This window comes from Otolemur garnettii, unplaced genomic scaffold (assembly GCF_000181295.1).
Source record: "Otolemur garnettii isolate 467f Iridium unplaced genomic scaffold, OtoGar3 scaffold00029, whole genome shotgun sequence".
NCBI classification, from domain to species: Eukaryota; Metazoa; Chordata; class Mammalia; order Primates; family Galagidae; genus Otolemur; species Otolemur garnettii.
Window position 1 is genome coordinate 6,942,348 of NW_003852424.1, and position 15,532 is coordinate 6,957,879.

General features: G+C 40.6%; 1 protein-coding gene across 4 annotated transcripts in view; it reads right to left on the reverse strand.

The window, feature by feature from the left end:
- The window catches only part of MCTP2 (multiple C2 and transmembrane domain containing 2), a 183,726-nt gene that overhangs the window by 64,597 nt on the left and 103,597 nt on the right, over positions 1-15,532 (reverse strand). For all 4 annotated transcript variants that reach the window (XM_012804444.2, XM_003788814.3, XM_023512681.1 and 1 more), the window contains one exon: positions 15,015-15,134. In XM_012804444.2, the coding sequence (XP_012659898.1) occupies positions 15,015-15,134 (120 nt within the window). The remainder of the gene's footprint in view (positions 1-15,014; positions 15,135-15,532) is intronic.

Sequence of the window (15,532 nt, forward strand, 5' to 3'; positions counted from 1 at the left end):
TTTTTTTTTTTTTTTTTTTTTTTTGGTCCTTCCTAACAGAATTCTGTGCTACATTTTCCGTGCAAGAAGCAGCAGCGATCCAGCTTTGCAAGTTGAAAGCAAGGGCACTGAAGCCATCGCAAGTGTTTTAGTAATTAAACGAACATGCATAATGAACCATATGCCCAAAGGGCCTGTTCTTCATGTGGGCCAGATTTTTGTTTGAATTTTTAATTTTTATATACAGATGAAACATTCAGTGTAATCTACCAAGAGTGTGAGATAACATGCAGTAAGAACAAGTGTGAGGGCCGGTCCGCGCAGAAGCAGGAGCAGGAGATACCAGAGGAAGGCTCTTCTGAGGATTTTGATTCAAATGTGTTTTTTCCCCTCCAGCAATTGTTCTCGTCATCTGCTCAGCGTCTTCAAGAGACACATATAACGAACACACTGACAGCTTTATACAGGATGAGTAAAATACAGTGCCGTCAGCCGAAAAGTGTGAACATCTCATGGGACAAACAAGGATTCCTTTAAAAAAAAAATTCTTCTCCACCCGTCAGTCAGACTACCATCTTGAATTATAGGGAATCCTCCCAGGTCTCCTTTGGAAGCTACATAAATACTGTATTGCAGGCTCTGGGCCACATATATTAACAATCTGAACTGATCTAGGAGGAATTCTTTCCTCTCTATGACGCAACTGTGCATAGTGGCTAGAAAATGCCCAGGATGGATCACAAGCCTGTCTCCCCACTCCTACCTACAGCAACACCCACAGAGACTCTGAGGAGGTGACTATTCTCTTCTCAACACACAGCTCTCCAATGCCCAGCACAGCAAAAGAGCGGGGGAAGCCTTCCTTTCAGCTTTTCAGTATCATTTAAAAAATACTGAGTTAAATACTGAGTTAGAATCAAAGCAACATAAGGGATACCAGACTTTGATAAAACTGCTATATCAGCTCCCAGATACATAAGATCGAATAAGGATTCTCCAATGCAGAGAAGAGACTTTTTAAAAAATGTGTTTGTACATCATTTGAAGTTTAGGGGAATGGAACAAAAGTTACCAGGACCCAAGTGTGGGTTTTGCTCTTGTGCATGTCTGATTCGGGGTCAGCATCCCAGAACGAGGTTTGGGTCTGTGTGGTTTTGTGTTGGGGAGGCGGCAACTGAGGAACTGCTCAAGTTTCCTACCCTCTACATGATCAGCTGAAATATCCCAAATGCACAGATGCTGCACTGGGTGTGACAGCACTGAAAAAAGACTATGAAAACAAATCTGATCAACAGTCAAAGTGCAGCCGGGGACCCTTTCCTGGCAGCCTCCCTTTAGAAGGCAGAGATGCTGGGCCACAACGTAAACACCAGAAATGGGACGCAGAGCATTTAAAGAGCAAGGAAGAAGGGAGGAGCCGTAAATAACCACCCTCATTGCTTTTACTCCTAATTCAGAGTTTATGCCTTTGACACCGGCGAGGTTACTTGATCTAGTGGTCTCAGTGGAAAGACAGATAAACTTCAACAGCAGGCAGAAGACAAAAATTGACAAGGACTGTCACCTTTCCTGACTGTTTAAATCCTTTAAGGAAGTGTCTGAGCAATTAGAGAGGGAGTGTAATCTTTGCAGAGTGCATTAACACTCTCCGACCTCCCAGACAATAGATCAGACCTCAGACACATAATGCTTCCCTAAGGCTTTTGAGCCAGTGTATTTGATCTCCTCGTCACTCCTGTGTGACTATAGGTACCGTCCACGTAGAGGGCATTATTCACAAGCACTACTGTCCAGTAACTCTGAGGCTCAACTGCAATCAAGCAAAAAGCAGCATAGACACCGTAATCCTCAGCACTGTTTCCTGTATCTTCAAGATGGGGGTGGGGGCAAGTTTAGATCGCTGGAAAACACTCTTTGGCATTGTCTTTCTTTCTTTTTCTGTAAAGCTACAAAATCTGCTTTGTAAAACTTAATGAGTTACACTAATATTCATAGGTCAGCTGATGATCGTGGGGCCTGGATGGGGGTCCACTGCCCAAACATGCCTGTGCTTTTTGTCTATAAAATAAACTTCATAATAGATTCATTGAGAAAAACACCATGGGTGATAAACAACACTGTAATATGCAAAAGAAAGCAAAGGGGAAAAATCAAATCAAATCCGTGCACTGTAAGCTTTTAAATCTTCATCTGTCCTGCAGGTGACTCGGCAGGACACACCAGTCAGGCAATAACCTATTTCCTGATGAACACATCCTGTTCCAACTGCTAATCTCGCAGTGGAAGCTTGGCTTTTACCATTTATTATAAACATTTTCAAGAACTGCTTACCACGATATATTTTTTAATGGATTAGATTTTGGTCAGCTGCTAACAGAGCAGAGAACTGAATATTCTTCATATGAAAGCTGCAGAATAGGTTTTCAGAGTATCCGACTTCCTGTCCTCTCTCCTCCCTCATGAGTAATTGGAAGAACAATTGAAACAGAATATAAGGAGGCCAGAGGTTTCATTTTTTTTCCTTTTCTATTTTCTTCTTCTTCTATCGTAAGAAATCGTGGGTGCAAGGATAGGACATAAAAGACCTCACTGGTTTTGAACTCTACCATAAGACTTTGTAAAATGCTCAGAAGACAAAGACTGAAATCCACATAATTTGCTCAAGACCATTGTAATTGTCTATTGATGACACTTAGCAGCTAAACTCCAAAGCATTTAAAACCAAAATAATTACATTCTCTTAGAATCAAGGCAGTTCCCTCTTGACTATGTGCACTGCAAAGGTTTTTAAATTGAGATTACAGGAAAAGAAGGGTTGAAAATTAGCTTCATGTTAAGTAAATCGCTTCAGAGTTAGCGTTTTCAAACTCAAAAATGATGGCAAATGAATTTATCTATGTGTATACATCCACAAAAAGCAACATAAGAACCATTGAACCTTAACCAGCAAGAATGAAAGAACCCCTGTCTCCAGAATGCTTTAACTTTGCTTTAATAATACTTAATATCCAAAATGAAATGACTAAAATAATTGAAAGAAATAGTTTACAAGAAATTATTTAAGTTATGTTTTTATCCCTGGGTAACATAGCTTTTAAAAATTTATGATCCTCTTAATGTTAATCTTAAACAACTAGATTAAAAAGGAAATTATGTCTGGAAGCAAATGAATTTCATATAATGATTTTAAGGTACATCTGTGTATGCAAGCATGTGCACAAACACACACACACACACACACACACACACAACGCCTTGCAAACTCATTCCCATTGGCAAAGGACTTCATAGAACCTAGCCAGTGACACAGACATGAGATTTTATTTGCAGGTTAAAAAAAGTAAAAGTAGTAGGTTTTTTTTTTTTTTTTAAAGGCTTACAATGATTATTCGCCTAATGAAATCTGTATCAACTCAGCAAGAATCTGGATCTTATTCCTTCTGCATAAAGATGAACGTGCAGCAGAATATTGTAGAAAATTATTACAAAAACAGAAAATTATACATTAACATTTAAAATTTCTTAACTAATGCAATGATTTCTGCTTGTAGATGACTGTATCAAATTAAAAACAAATTGTTGAAATTAAAATCCCCAAGAAGTAGCCCACAGAAATTTACCTCGGGATTTTAATCATTTGTGAGTTTCTATCGCCACCTGCAGGACTGTCTTTAAGTCAGTGCAAGCAACTGTCAAGCTATTTGCTGTTTTTCCTTCTCTTCTTCCCCCTCTCCCCTTTTTGATAAAACTTCCAAGAACTCAGTTATCTTTCTTTTGAAAACATGTAGATTATAAAACTTTAAAATCACCAATTAAATGAAAATTCAATTTACCTAAAGAGGTGCTATTAATTAGGCCACAGGCAGCTATTTTCTTTGTTCTTTTTTGTTAAACAGCCAAAATATACAATGCATTTTCCTATTGTACAAAATAGAATTCGTTGGTGGTTGGGGGGGTGAGGCTACTACATAGAAGTTTCTTTATTAAAAAAGTGAGGACCTCAGGGATTTTAATAAAACCAGGTGTTGCTATGCAATAGTTTATATATAAACTATGTTTGTAATAGCATTTCCTGGCTTGCCCCGAAGAACAGGAGAAATGTTGCTATTAGCAAAAGCACACTTGGCATTTCTGTTGGACCTTAAATAGAAGGATAAGATAACATTTCACAAAAAGCGTTATTTTAGCCCAATAGAGTAAGAAAAAGTTTTTATTGCATAAGTTCTGTGCAAAACACAGAAACACGGGTTATCCTCACAGCTGTCCTCAGTGTCACCGTTATTATCTTCATCATGGTCATTGTTATTGCCACAACATCTTGATGAGGAAATTCGTCTATGAGAGAAGGGTCAGCATGTGCACGCGAAGTAACAAGGCAGATTTATGTTCCTCCTGGCACATGACCCCATGGACTTATAAAATATTTTCCAATGTAAGACGTAAGGGGAAAATGTACTTAAAAAAATAACAGCATCCACAGATACTGTGGATATTCAGTTCATTCTCTTGAACTAAAACTCTAATTGCAAAGTTTAAGACTATAAAAGTCACACCTCGTAAAAATGATATAGGGCTGAGAATCCGCTGTTGTAACAAGCTACGGGGCCTTGGGAAAATCACTCTGCCGGAGCCCTCCTTTCTTTTCCTCTGCATAAAAGTGAAAACCCCTTCAATGTTAACATTCTACGGCTCCCTCTTTTCGACATTAAACTTACAGCCGTGAGGTCTTTTTTAGCAATAATAGGACCAAGAAATAGATTACTTCCCCCCACCCCTGGCAAAATGAAGCACCCCTCACAAAGAGTTCAATCAGAAACTTTAAAGAACTTGGGAAGAAACAGAAAAGTCATCTTGAAAAGCCAAAAGGAAAATACAGATTTGGATTATAAGAGCATCCAAGGGAGACTAAAACAGTCAGTAAACACTGAGTAAGAGCATGGCTTAGATGATGACATATTGAACCTGATTTTGATTTAATCGTCTTCAGATTTATTTATTTATTTATTTATTTATTTGGTATAAGTGAGATGGAGATTGTCAGTCTAATGAAAATCTTCTTCCAAAATGCATCTGTCATTTTACAAGCCTGTGACACAACTCCAAATATCAGGAGAGGTAACCAAACATTCCTTTCTAAATCATCAATCAAATGGCAAAAGTACAATGTGCTATAGTAAACCCCAACTAGACCACAAAGAAGGTCTCTCTCCATAAACATCAGATCAGGCAGCGAGAATGATTACTGAGCTCTCCAGTAACTGTCACCTGTGGTGGGTCTAATTACAGGCTACCCCGGCAAGCACGCCCACATCACACAGCAATAAAAGGGCTCTCGGCTTGCCAAGCCCAGCCAGACAATGGAGAGCACACGCCACCTGATGGGGAGACCCAAAAGATCAGCCAGAGAGACTAATAAAAATGACAGCCTAGAAACAAATGACAAAGCTCAGACAGCCAAAAAAAAAAAAAAAAAAAAGAGGCAATATCAAATTAGCCAGAAATGTACGGGCTGAGTCATTCTTCAACAGGTCAAAACCTACACGGGGAATCAGTTCTAACTGTTTTCACACACACATCTATTTCTAAAAATTCTCTTCCATTTTTGCATCACGCAAAATGTTTGCACATCCAGGTGTCACATATAGAAACAAATGGAAGGAGAGAAAACGCACTGAGTTTGATAAAATACCAAAAATAAGACTCAGGGGCTGTTGATGACAGCGAGAGATTTCCCGGTTCCCTTCCTCCTTCCCCAGCCCTCCTAGGGCGGCTGCACTGGACGATTTTGCTGCTAATTGCACCACCCTTGGATGGGCAGTGTCAAGTAAAGGCCAGGAAAATGTATAACAGATAATGATGATGAAGTTGTCAGATTGTCTCTGGATTTTATCCAGGGATCACAGAAACTGATATGATCAGGGGCAAAGCAGGCAATGTTTGGTAACAGAGGGCCTACACCAGTTCTAGCCCTCTTCCAGAAAGCATTGACTAGATGCCTGCTGTGTACCCGACGCTACCTAAGCAGTGAGGATATACACGAAGATAAAGACTGGGCTTTTGCATTTCCGCTGCTTACTATATACTGAAACAACCTTTCGATCGTACAGCTGTGTTACACGGCATGATTCTTTAACATATGACGTTAACACGAAGTATTAGGCCATTAAAGTGAAATCCTTCCTATGTCAAATATGAAAAATTCAATTTATTAGGTCGAGCATGAAGAGGCTTCTCACTCCTATCTTCTACAAGTGCAGGCTTTGGCATTTGGAAGTTTCACAAACACCAAGCAGCCCGGGAAATTGGTGACTTTTGAACATTATCATCAACATACACTACCAAGGTTTGCATAACACAGGGTGACAGTAAAGGTAGTTGGGGGAAGTGAGGACGGGTGCTGAGGGGAGGCAAGAAGGAGGGGCAGACGGGGTGAGAAGAAGGAAAAGAGAGGGAAGGGAAAGAAGAAAATAGGGAAGGGAGACCGATGGACTGACAACGGCTCAGTATGAAAAATTTCATTTCTGCACCTTGATATCTAGCAGTGTATTAGACACTCTGGACCCTCAGTGGAGAGGGAAGGAGGGAGGAAGAGGGGCACACTTGAGGAAGGTGACCAAGCACCAGCTGCATGGAGGACCCAAATGACCCCTCGAGACTCTTCTTTTTCTAAGATGTAAGATCCTAAAATCTGGATCCAACCTAAAATTTGAGATCAAATCCTCAGAGGGCTGGTGGAGGAGGAAGGGAACTGGTAAATCTGGATCAAGTTCAAATGAACAGTGGGATATCTCTTGAGTATACAGTGATTTAGACTGAACTGATCACAATCTGCAAAAGACAGAGGCTCCTAAAGAGAAAACTCAGAGAGGACAGAAAACGTGTGCTCGCAAGGACACAGCAGCAGTGAGCTCAGAGTGGTTAGCCACAGGGGTCCAACCTCGGGCTAGACTTAGGATGCAATAAGAAGCGTTAACTCACTTCTCATCTTACAGGGGGTGTGTGAATAAGGCAATGCGTGCTGCTCTGGAATTAAAATCATTGAGATCTAATGTTTACTTGTTGCAATTGGGATGCTCGAAAGTACCACGTGATTTTAGTCAGAGCATCTAGGATTCTGACTGGAAGCACAACTCTTCAATTATAAAGTTGAAAATAAAAACATGAAAACATGCTAAAATAGTGCACAGTGTTCTTTTACATTTTCAGCAGTCTTTTTAATGCAATTACTGTAATTTTATTAAATGGCATAATTAGTTAATGCCTGAGAAGTTGTCAATAGAAGGTGCAATTATGTTGTAAAAATTATAATCACAATGTGCAATGATAGATTGTTCCTATGAGAAAAAAAAAAGCTGGGGAAAAAAACTTTAAAATATTTTGAAAATATATTAAGTAGTCCTCCACAAAAAGGAAGATTTGGGATATTATCTTCTACGTGATAAAACAAATAACAAAATGACAAGCATTTTAAACATTTAATATATGTAGGGGATTGGTAAACTCTCACCTAATGTGCACAAGGTTAGGGTACACGGCACACCCCTGGGGCGAACGGCTCAACTGCAACTTGAACTTGTGTATGTGTGTTCACACGTGTGTGAATGCGGGTGGAATATCACACATATTTGAGATGTCTATAAAAATTCTCTTCTTCATATAAAATAGTTATTACAACTGTGGAATGTTTTTCAGTTTCACAAGGATACTTTCAATCTTTGAGCACCCACTGCACAAACACCTACCAAATGGCCAATGAGGTTTGCTTTGCATGTTAGATTGTGAGTTATGCTGGATGTGGACACAGCCTGCACTCAAATGCAGGTGCCTCTGGTTCCAATAGAAATGGTGATACAGCTTTACAGAAATGTAAATCTTTTAGATACAGGAAATACAAGTTATCTAAAGCAGTGTTTCCATGAGAGGATCTTAAGTGTGCCATGAAAGTTTTGAAAGATCATAATTACATTATTTTGGTCAACCACGGTGGCTCAGGTCCTCAGTCCTAGCACTCTGGGAGGCTAGGGTGCGTGGATCACTTAAGTTCAAGAGTTTGAGACCAGACTGAGCCAGAGTGAGAACCTATTTGTTTCTAAAAAATAGCTGAGTGTTGTGACAGCCACCTGTAGTCCCAGCTACACCAAAGGCTGAGGCAAGAGAATTGCTTAAGCTAAAGAGTTTGAGATTGTTGTGAGCTATGACATCATAGCACTCAACCCTTGGTGACTGAGTGAGACTATGTCACTAAATAAATAAATAAAATTGTTTTCAGAAGAAGTTCAAAGCACAGGAAGTATATTCTTTTTTTTTTACTCTTTATTTTGATCAACATAATTTAAATGGGCTGTGGAAATTTAAATTTAGGTTCAAGTATGCAGGGAGATAAAGCATCACTAAGAAAATTGACCAGCATTGATTGAAAGATCCCTCTCAAAATAAAATTATAAATGTGTGTGTCATTTCTGCCAGAGCCAAATGAATCAGAATGGGTCTTTGGGCCACAGAGAAATTATGGACAGGAGCTATCCCAAAGGCCTTGCACTGAGTTTTTACTAACTGCTTTCACAAAATGATCAGCAAAGCAACTTTTTATTTCCCAAATGCCTCCTGTTTCTGTGTATGTGTGTGTACAGGCACAAGTGTGTATGTGCTCCAAGGACTGTCTATCACTGCTGCCATTGTTTTTAAGTTCAATGTGGAATTATTTCCCATTGCTCAACATTCCAGAATCTCTAAAAGCTAAGAATTCTATATATGTTAAATATGGCATATCACTGAGCAAGAGGAGAGCTGTATTTTTTAACCTTATTGGGAAAGAGGTTGATTGATGCTATAATTTATGTATCATATTTCAGCCCTGTCAACCATGGAGAATAAATTCTTCACTTTTCTACGCTCAAAAAAAAAATCAGGAAAAAAGTCACAGATGTTAAAACCATAGCTTTATGAAGATGCCCATTGATATATGGTAGATTTAGATTACTTTTTAACATCAAATGTCCAAGCAAAAATTTAATAAAACAAGGAATCCATCAATGCTCCACAGAATTGCCTTCCTGGATGCAATAGGTGAGTGCCTGAAAGACTGGTAGAAAAAGCCAAAGTCCATGAATGCAATTCTATTTTAAAAGCATCAGGAGAACTTTGCTGTTTAAAAATAACCTTCTGATGATGCCATCTGTCAAGCAAATGCTATTTCATTAATGAAAAAAAAATGCACTTATGTAATATAACTTTTTGTCTTTTTATAGATAATATTGGGGTTTATAAACATATGTGAATATCTAACAGCAAAATAAAACTGGATCTACAGTACAAATACCACAAGGCAAAATTATCTTCTGAGAACAAATTCATCTACATTATCATCAAATAGTCTGTTTGTAATGGAACACTGGGAATATGAAATAGAGCTTCCCCAACGAGACGTGCGGGCCTATCTCTTTGATAGCCATTGTTTTCAAATATTCTGAAGGACATATTCACGTTAATAATTACTGCCTCTTCCCCATCCCTTTTTTCAAAATTTTGGAATTCTTGAAACCTGAAAAATACAGATTCCTTCCATGATTCTTTCCCCTTAGCTGTTTTTAGCTTTTCATTTTCTTCTCCCCTTGAACACTCTGCTACGTTATCTAAGAGTATCCCCAAAAGGTAAGAAAAAAATCACTCAGACTCCACGTGGGGGCTCAATCTAGAACTAAGGCACCAGGGTTTTGCAGACCATGCATGTGAAGCCCAGGTCTGTCCCCCGCCCTGTTCCTCAGTTGCGCTGCAGACATCCCACCTGTGTCTTCTTTTTGACTCTATCACTTGTGAATAAAATGACCAGGCCCGAGATCTATTCCCCTCATGTAATGAGGGTTTCTTTCCCCTGTAGCAGCACGTCTTTGCTACAAGCTTAATTCTCACAAGCAACGTCTAAATACATATCTGATCTCATCAACATGGTTGCTCTTATTGTGACAATAATGCCACATCGTGGGCATTGATGAAGGGCCATACGGCCAACTGGTGAAGCCCGTAGAGGCTCAAGCCTGATGGCCTGGATTTAAACTCCACCTTGCCTCATAAAGAGACGTGAGCTCTGTCACTTGATCTCAAACAAGATCTGTAAAAAGATGATAGTAATCAGCACCTACATGTACCAGCAGGTTGTCATGAGAACTAAATAACTTAACATGTGTAAAATGCTTGGGACAGTGTCTGGTACTTAGTAAGCATTGAGATATCATGGACTATCAGCATCCCGAGAGCCAGAGTCTGTGAGAATGACCTAGTACCTGTGTATGAAAGGCCATGTGTATTTACAGATCTATCAATAGGGAAATATACAGACACATTTACTTCAATCTTTTAGTAATTTTGGCCTCTGTCAATAAGTGAGCATCTCATATTAATTTGTCTTTCAACTGGGAAGGTCAAGAATGTGACTTTCGCAGGGGAAAGAAATACTTAATTTAGTACAAATAATTAAGTAAAGCTCAGAAAAAGGCAACACACCAAAATATCTAGCAAACTTAGGGGAATCAGAAAGACTCAAAGACAGAGGGATGTGTATCATCCGGAAAGGTGAATAGGCCCATATCCATTCTGACAACAAATATAGAACCTGTGGAACATGTCTTGAAGTGGTCTGTCCACCCTAAAACAGCCTAAATTTAATTTCTTACAATACCAACAAATTCAATAGAATGCAGCAACATTAACATAGCAGGTGACGGTGAATTAAAAATGTCTTTCTGCTCTTAATTTTGAGAATACAACCACACATGTACATATAAAGGGCCTACATGTTAAGGGGGAGGAGGCTGATTTTGGACCACCTGACAAGATGAATTCTCTCCTGTTCGTCCATCTACTTCTGACTAGACACCCTGTGAACCTAGACCCTAAGAGGCTGCTTTTCTGTAAGTCAGGGGTTCTCAAACTTTTTTTTTTTTTTTTGAGACGGAGCCTCAAGCTATCCCCCTGGGTAGAGTGCCATGGCATCACGCTCACAGCAACCTCCAACTCCTGGGCTCAAGCGAGTCTCCTGCCTCAGCCTCCCAAGTAGCTGGGACTACAGGCACGCGCCACAACGCCCGGCCAGGCTGCATAAATCATTGTTGTTTGGCGGGCCCGGGCTGGGGATTCGAACCCGCCACCTTAGGTGCATGTGGCTGGCGCCCTAGCCGCCTGAGCCACAGGCGCTGAGCCCTCAAACTTTTTAAACAGGTAACCAGGTCATTGTCCCTCAGACCATTGGAGGGCTAGACTGTGGGTCCCAGGATGAGTCGGCTGCTAAGCAGGACAGGTAGCGGTGGCAAAAACACGTGGGGGGCCAGATAAATGTCCTAGGTGGGCTGCACATGGCCCGCGGGCTGTAGTGTGAGGATGCCTGCTTTAAGTGATGCTTTCAACAAGATGCGATTATGCTCCTACATACCTATATGGGCACCCATAAAAATGCATGTTTTGCTTTCACACTGCCTTCAAGTTGACATTCAGAATATACTTAACAGGGTTTGTATCATACAGGATTTGTATCATCTGGAAATCAAGACCAGAATCTGAAGTTAATAGACTATTTTGTGTTTTCTCATAAAAAAGAAAAATAATATCCCTTCGTTTTTGCCCTTAGCTTGTGGTGTGTCACTTCCTGCACCTCCGCGGGAAGAGAAGCCCCACTGAGGACTGGTTCAACCAAAACGGTTCCTCTAACACCTGCAGAGTGAACCCTGAAATATCGCTTCTCTTGATTTCAATGAGAGGAGAAGGGCCTTCAAATATGGTCTTATCAGTTGATAAATGCTTGGCTTAACACCTTGCTTCAGATGGCCACCAAGCTGGTCTGCCCTGTAATGCCAAGGCAGATGGTTGGCACCTGCATAAAGTGTCACGATGATGAATAAAGACCTCAAGCAGCATTCTGTCCTCAGCAGATCACAGGAGAACATCAGTCCACGTAAGTCACCACTGACGAATGTGACACTGCTAGTGAAGAAAGGCACTGGAGAACAGCCTCACGACCTCTCTCCCTCTCTCTCTCTATGGCACCGGCCGCCCCCACCATGGAGGTCCCCAGACTTGGGGACACAGCACTACAGTGGTGCCAGTCAGCAGCTGTGCAAACCCCCAGAAGCCCACTATAGACAGTTAACCAGTTCACAGGCAAGATCCAGGAGGGCAAAATGCTTTCTGACAAATGAAGGCTTGGCTGCCTATAATCTTACTTTAAAAAATAAAATAAAAAAGAAGAGAAGAGGAGGCAACTAAAATACATATTTTTATTTTGTTCTTTAAAAAAGCACTTTCTTTGTAATCTCTTTAACAGCTGGAACAGTATTGGAATGACCATTATGATAACAAAAACAGTTGCGAATAAAATTACACTTCATCAACTTAGGGACGGGAACTAAGTATCTGCCTTGCTGTGTCTGCCATAGCTCTGAGCTCCACCACGGCTGGTCAGCTTATGCACATACATGACATAAACTTTTGAAAGTGGAGTTTCAAATCAAAATTGAAAGTCTACTTAAGTGAGCACGTTCCACTCAAACACCTTCAGGACAAACAAAACAAAGTTTATGTGTACAGAGTTTTTAACTGACTATTGTTTTCCAATGATGTTTAGTGGGTAATGCCCCCTATGCACACATAGTGGGGCCTGCAATGTCACATAAACCCACACAGCCTTGCACAATCATACATCAGAAAACCAGCAGGACACCACCACCTCAATCCTCCTTTCACTGGAGCCATACGGACTTGACAGTGCAATGTGGCAGCCTGTCTTCACCAGCCTGGCAGAAGACTCCACTCCGAGGCACGGCGCCCAGCTGGGAGGACTCCCTCGGAGAAGGAGCCCCACTGCCAGGGCTCCCTTCCCATTTAGAAACCCCCTTCCATTAGACAACCTATTCCTATTCATTCGTTCTAATCTTTCTTCAGATCAGGCAGGCAGCCCATTAATCATTTCTGTCATTCCCCCTACAGAATCCCGGGCAACAGAGCTCTGTTTTTCTAAAATCTCAGTGCCAGAAACTAAACTTGAGAAAGAGGAAATCCTCTCCTCCTGGCAGCGGCTGGCTGGGGTGCTGACTGGAAGAAGCCACCAATTGTGTTCACTTTCCTCTTTTGCCCAGAATTGCATTGAACATTCCATGGAAAGTTTTGAAAGGGAATTCAGGTGGGAAGTGGAGCCCGGGAGGTTGAAGAGGAACCCAACACACACAGCCACCAACCAAGGAGAACATGAGAAAGGGAAGTGGTTAAATAAATGCCAAGACAATGACAGATATGGATTAATAAAATCCTTCGCAATGTTTTTATGAAGGCCAAATGTTTTAGCAACTTCTGACAGCAGGAAAAGTATATTAAAGGTCCAGCCTGCAGGCAGCATAGGTCCTCTACACTGAAGCAAGGGAAAACTAAAATAAACTAGAGCAAACAAAATGCTTCCCAATGGCAAAGAGAAAGCATCTTCTGGAGCTGATAGACTTGGTTGAGTAAGAAGGGTTAAGAGTGACTTTGAACCCATCGACATCTCAGGTGTGGGGAGTTATAGCTGACATATGTATCATGAGGCTAAACTTGTGGGGTAGGAGAGACCATGGAGGCTATACTGACAACAGGAAACATGAGACAGACCCACATAAAATGCAAAAGTAGGACTCATCAATGATCGTGACCTATAGTCACTCCTATACCACTCACATACCTCCTGGGAGTGCCCATGATAATTTTTTAATGAATGGTATAATACCAACATATAAGGATTTTCAGCTGGGAAACTTGATTTCTCTTCTTGCGGCTGACATTACTGGTTTGATGGACAAGACCCTTCACAAAAGAGGGAGAATGCTCAGAGACATATAGTGAGGTTGTGCCAACACTGAAGTCTTTCTAAGAATCTCAGTGGTAGAATTATATGGTTCTCCTCTTGCAGCCCTTTGATTTGGTGATATGATTATGCTTTTAAACATGGGCCAGTGTTATCAGAGCAAAGGGTCTAGTTTGCAAACAACAGTGGTTCTCTTAAGCGCTAAGTCAAATCATAACTCTAGAGATGAGTATGTCCCAAGTGACTTGGTATAAATAAGTGCTTTTATTATCCTATTTTGTGAATGATTGTCTTAAAACATAATTTAGAGCAATTCAGTTATAATTTAGTCATGTAATTTTTCCACTGCTGTTTTTCAAAAATCACTGTCAGACACTGGCACAGAAGGAGAAAAATACACAATGCAGAGACTATACAAATGTGGCTATAGTAATAACTAGAGCAGCATTTAAAATATATAGATTATTTTCTTTTTTTCTGCAGTTTTTGGCCGGGGCTGGGCTTGAACCCACCACCTCCAGCATATGGGGCTGGCACCCTACACCTCTGAGCCACAGGCACCACCCAATATATAGACTATTTTCTATCTCAAACTCACCAAGAGATGGTATATGAGTAAGATTTTAGTAATTTAAGGGATATCCAAAGGTGTTTTCCACCTACAAATGTTCTCAAAAGACAATCTCCCATAATCGCCCATGTTATAATATACTTAACTAACCAGGCGTGGTGACTCACACCTGTAATCCTAACACTACGGGAGGCTGAGACAGGTGGATTGCTTGAGCTCCATAGTTTGAGACCAGCCTCTTTTCTACTAAAGATAGAAAAAATAGCTGAGTGTTGTGGCAGGTACCTGTAGTCCAAGCTACTTGGGAGGCTGAGGCAGAGGTTTCTGTGAGCTATGATGCCACGGCACACTACCAGGGTGACAGAATGAGACTTTGTCTCAAAACAAAAAAAAAAATCAGAAAAAAAAATATCTTTAGTGGAACCTCTCTAGTTGACCACTTCCTTAAATTGACTTAATTTTCATAGACTGGACACGCACCACAAGCACATGTCAGTATGGCAGGCCTGTTTCCTTATGTTGACCACCTCCATATGTTGAGCAGTTTGCTACAGTACCCTGGGTACTCAACTTACAGAGGTTCCATTGTATTTCAGAAAGATGAATGAATACCAATAATTTGGACATAAAAAGGAAGCTTACCACAAACGCTATTGTACTTCTTAACGTGGATTCCCACTGGAAGCAGCTTTTAATGAATTGGATTGTATTCCATATTGCCATGGTGAGTCTTTTCACTCGGTCTACATCTCTGGATAAGATCTACAAAAAGGAGAAAAAAGTGGAAAACAGGAAACTAGATTTAAAGACTCCAAATATTCCCTGTATACCAGGTAGCCTGATCATTTAAAGTATATTCTGTAGAGCTGCCCATTAAAAAAATAAGAAGAATAGAAAGGAAAAGACCCAATACTTTTAAAATTCTTTTTCAAATATGATCATCCATAGAGTCAAAGAAAACTCAATGCATTTTAATATTTATTTGATAAAGAATAGCCTGTTTCAATAATGTTCAGCACAAAATTGAAATAGTGAAAGTTACAGCGGCCAGTTATTCAGCGTGGGTGTATTTGTGAGCATGTTTCTGAAAGAGGGAGGAGGGGAAAGACGGGGAGAGAGGGGGAGAGAGGGGCAGAGAGGGGCAGAGAGGAGGAGAGAGG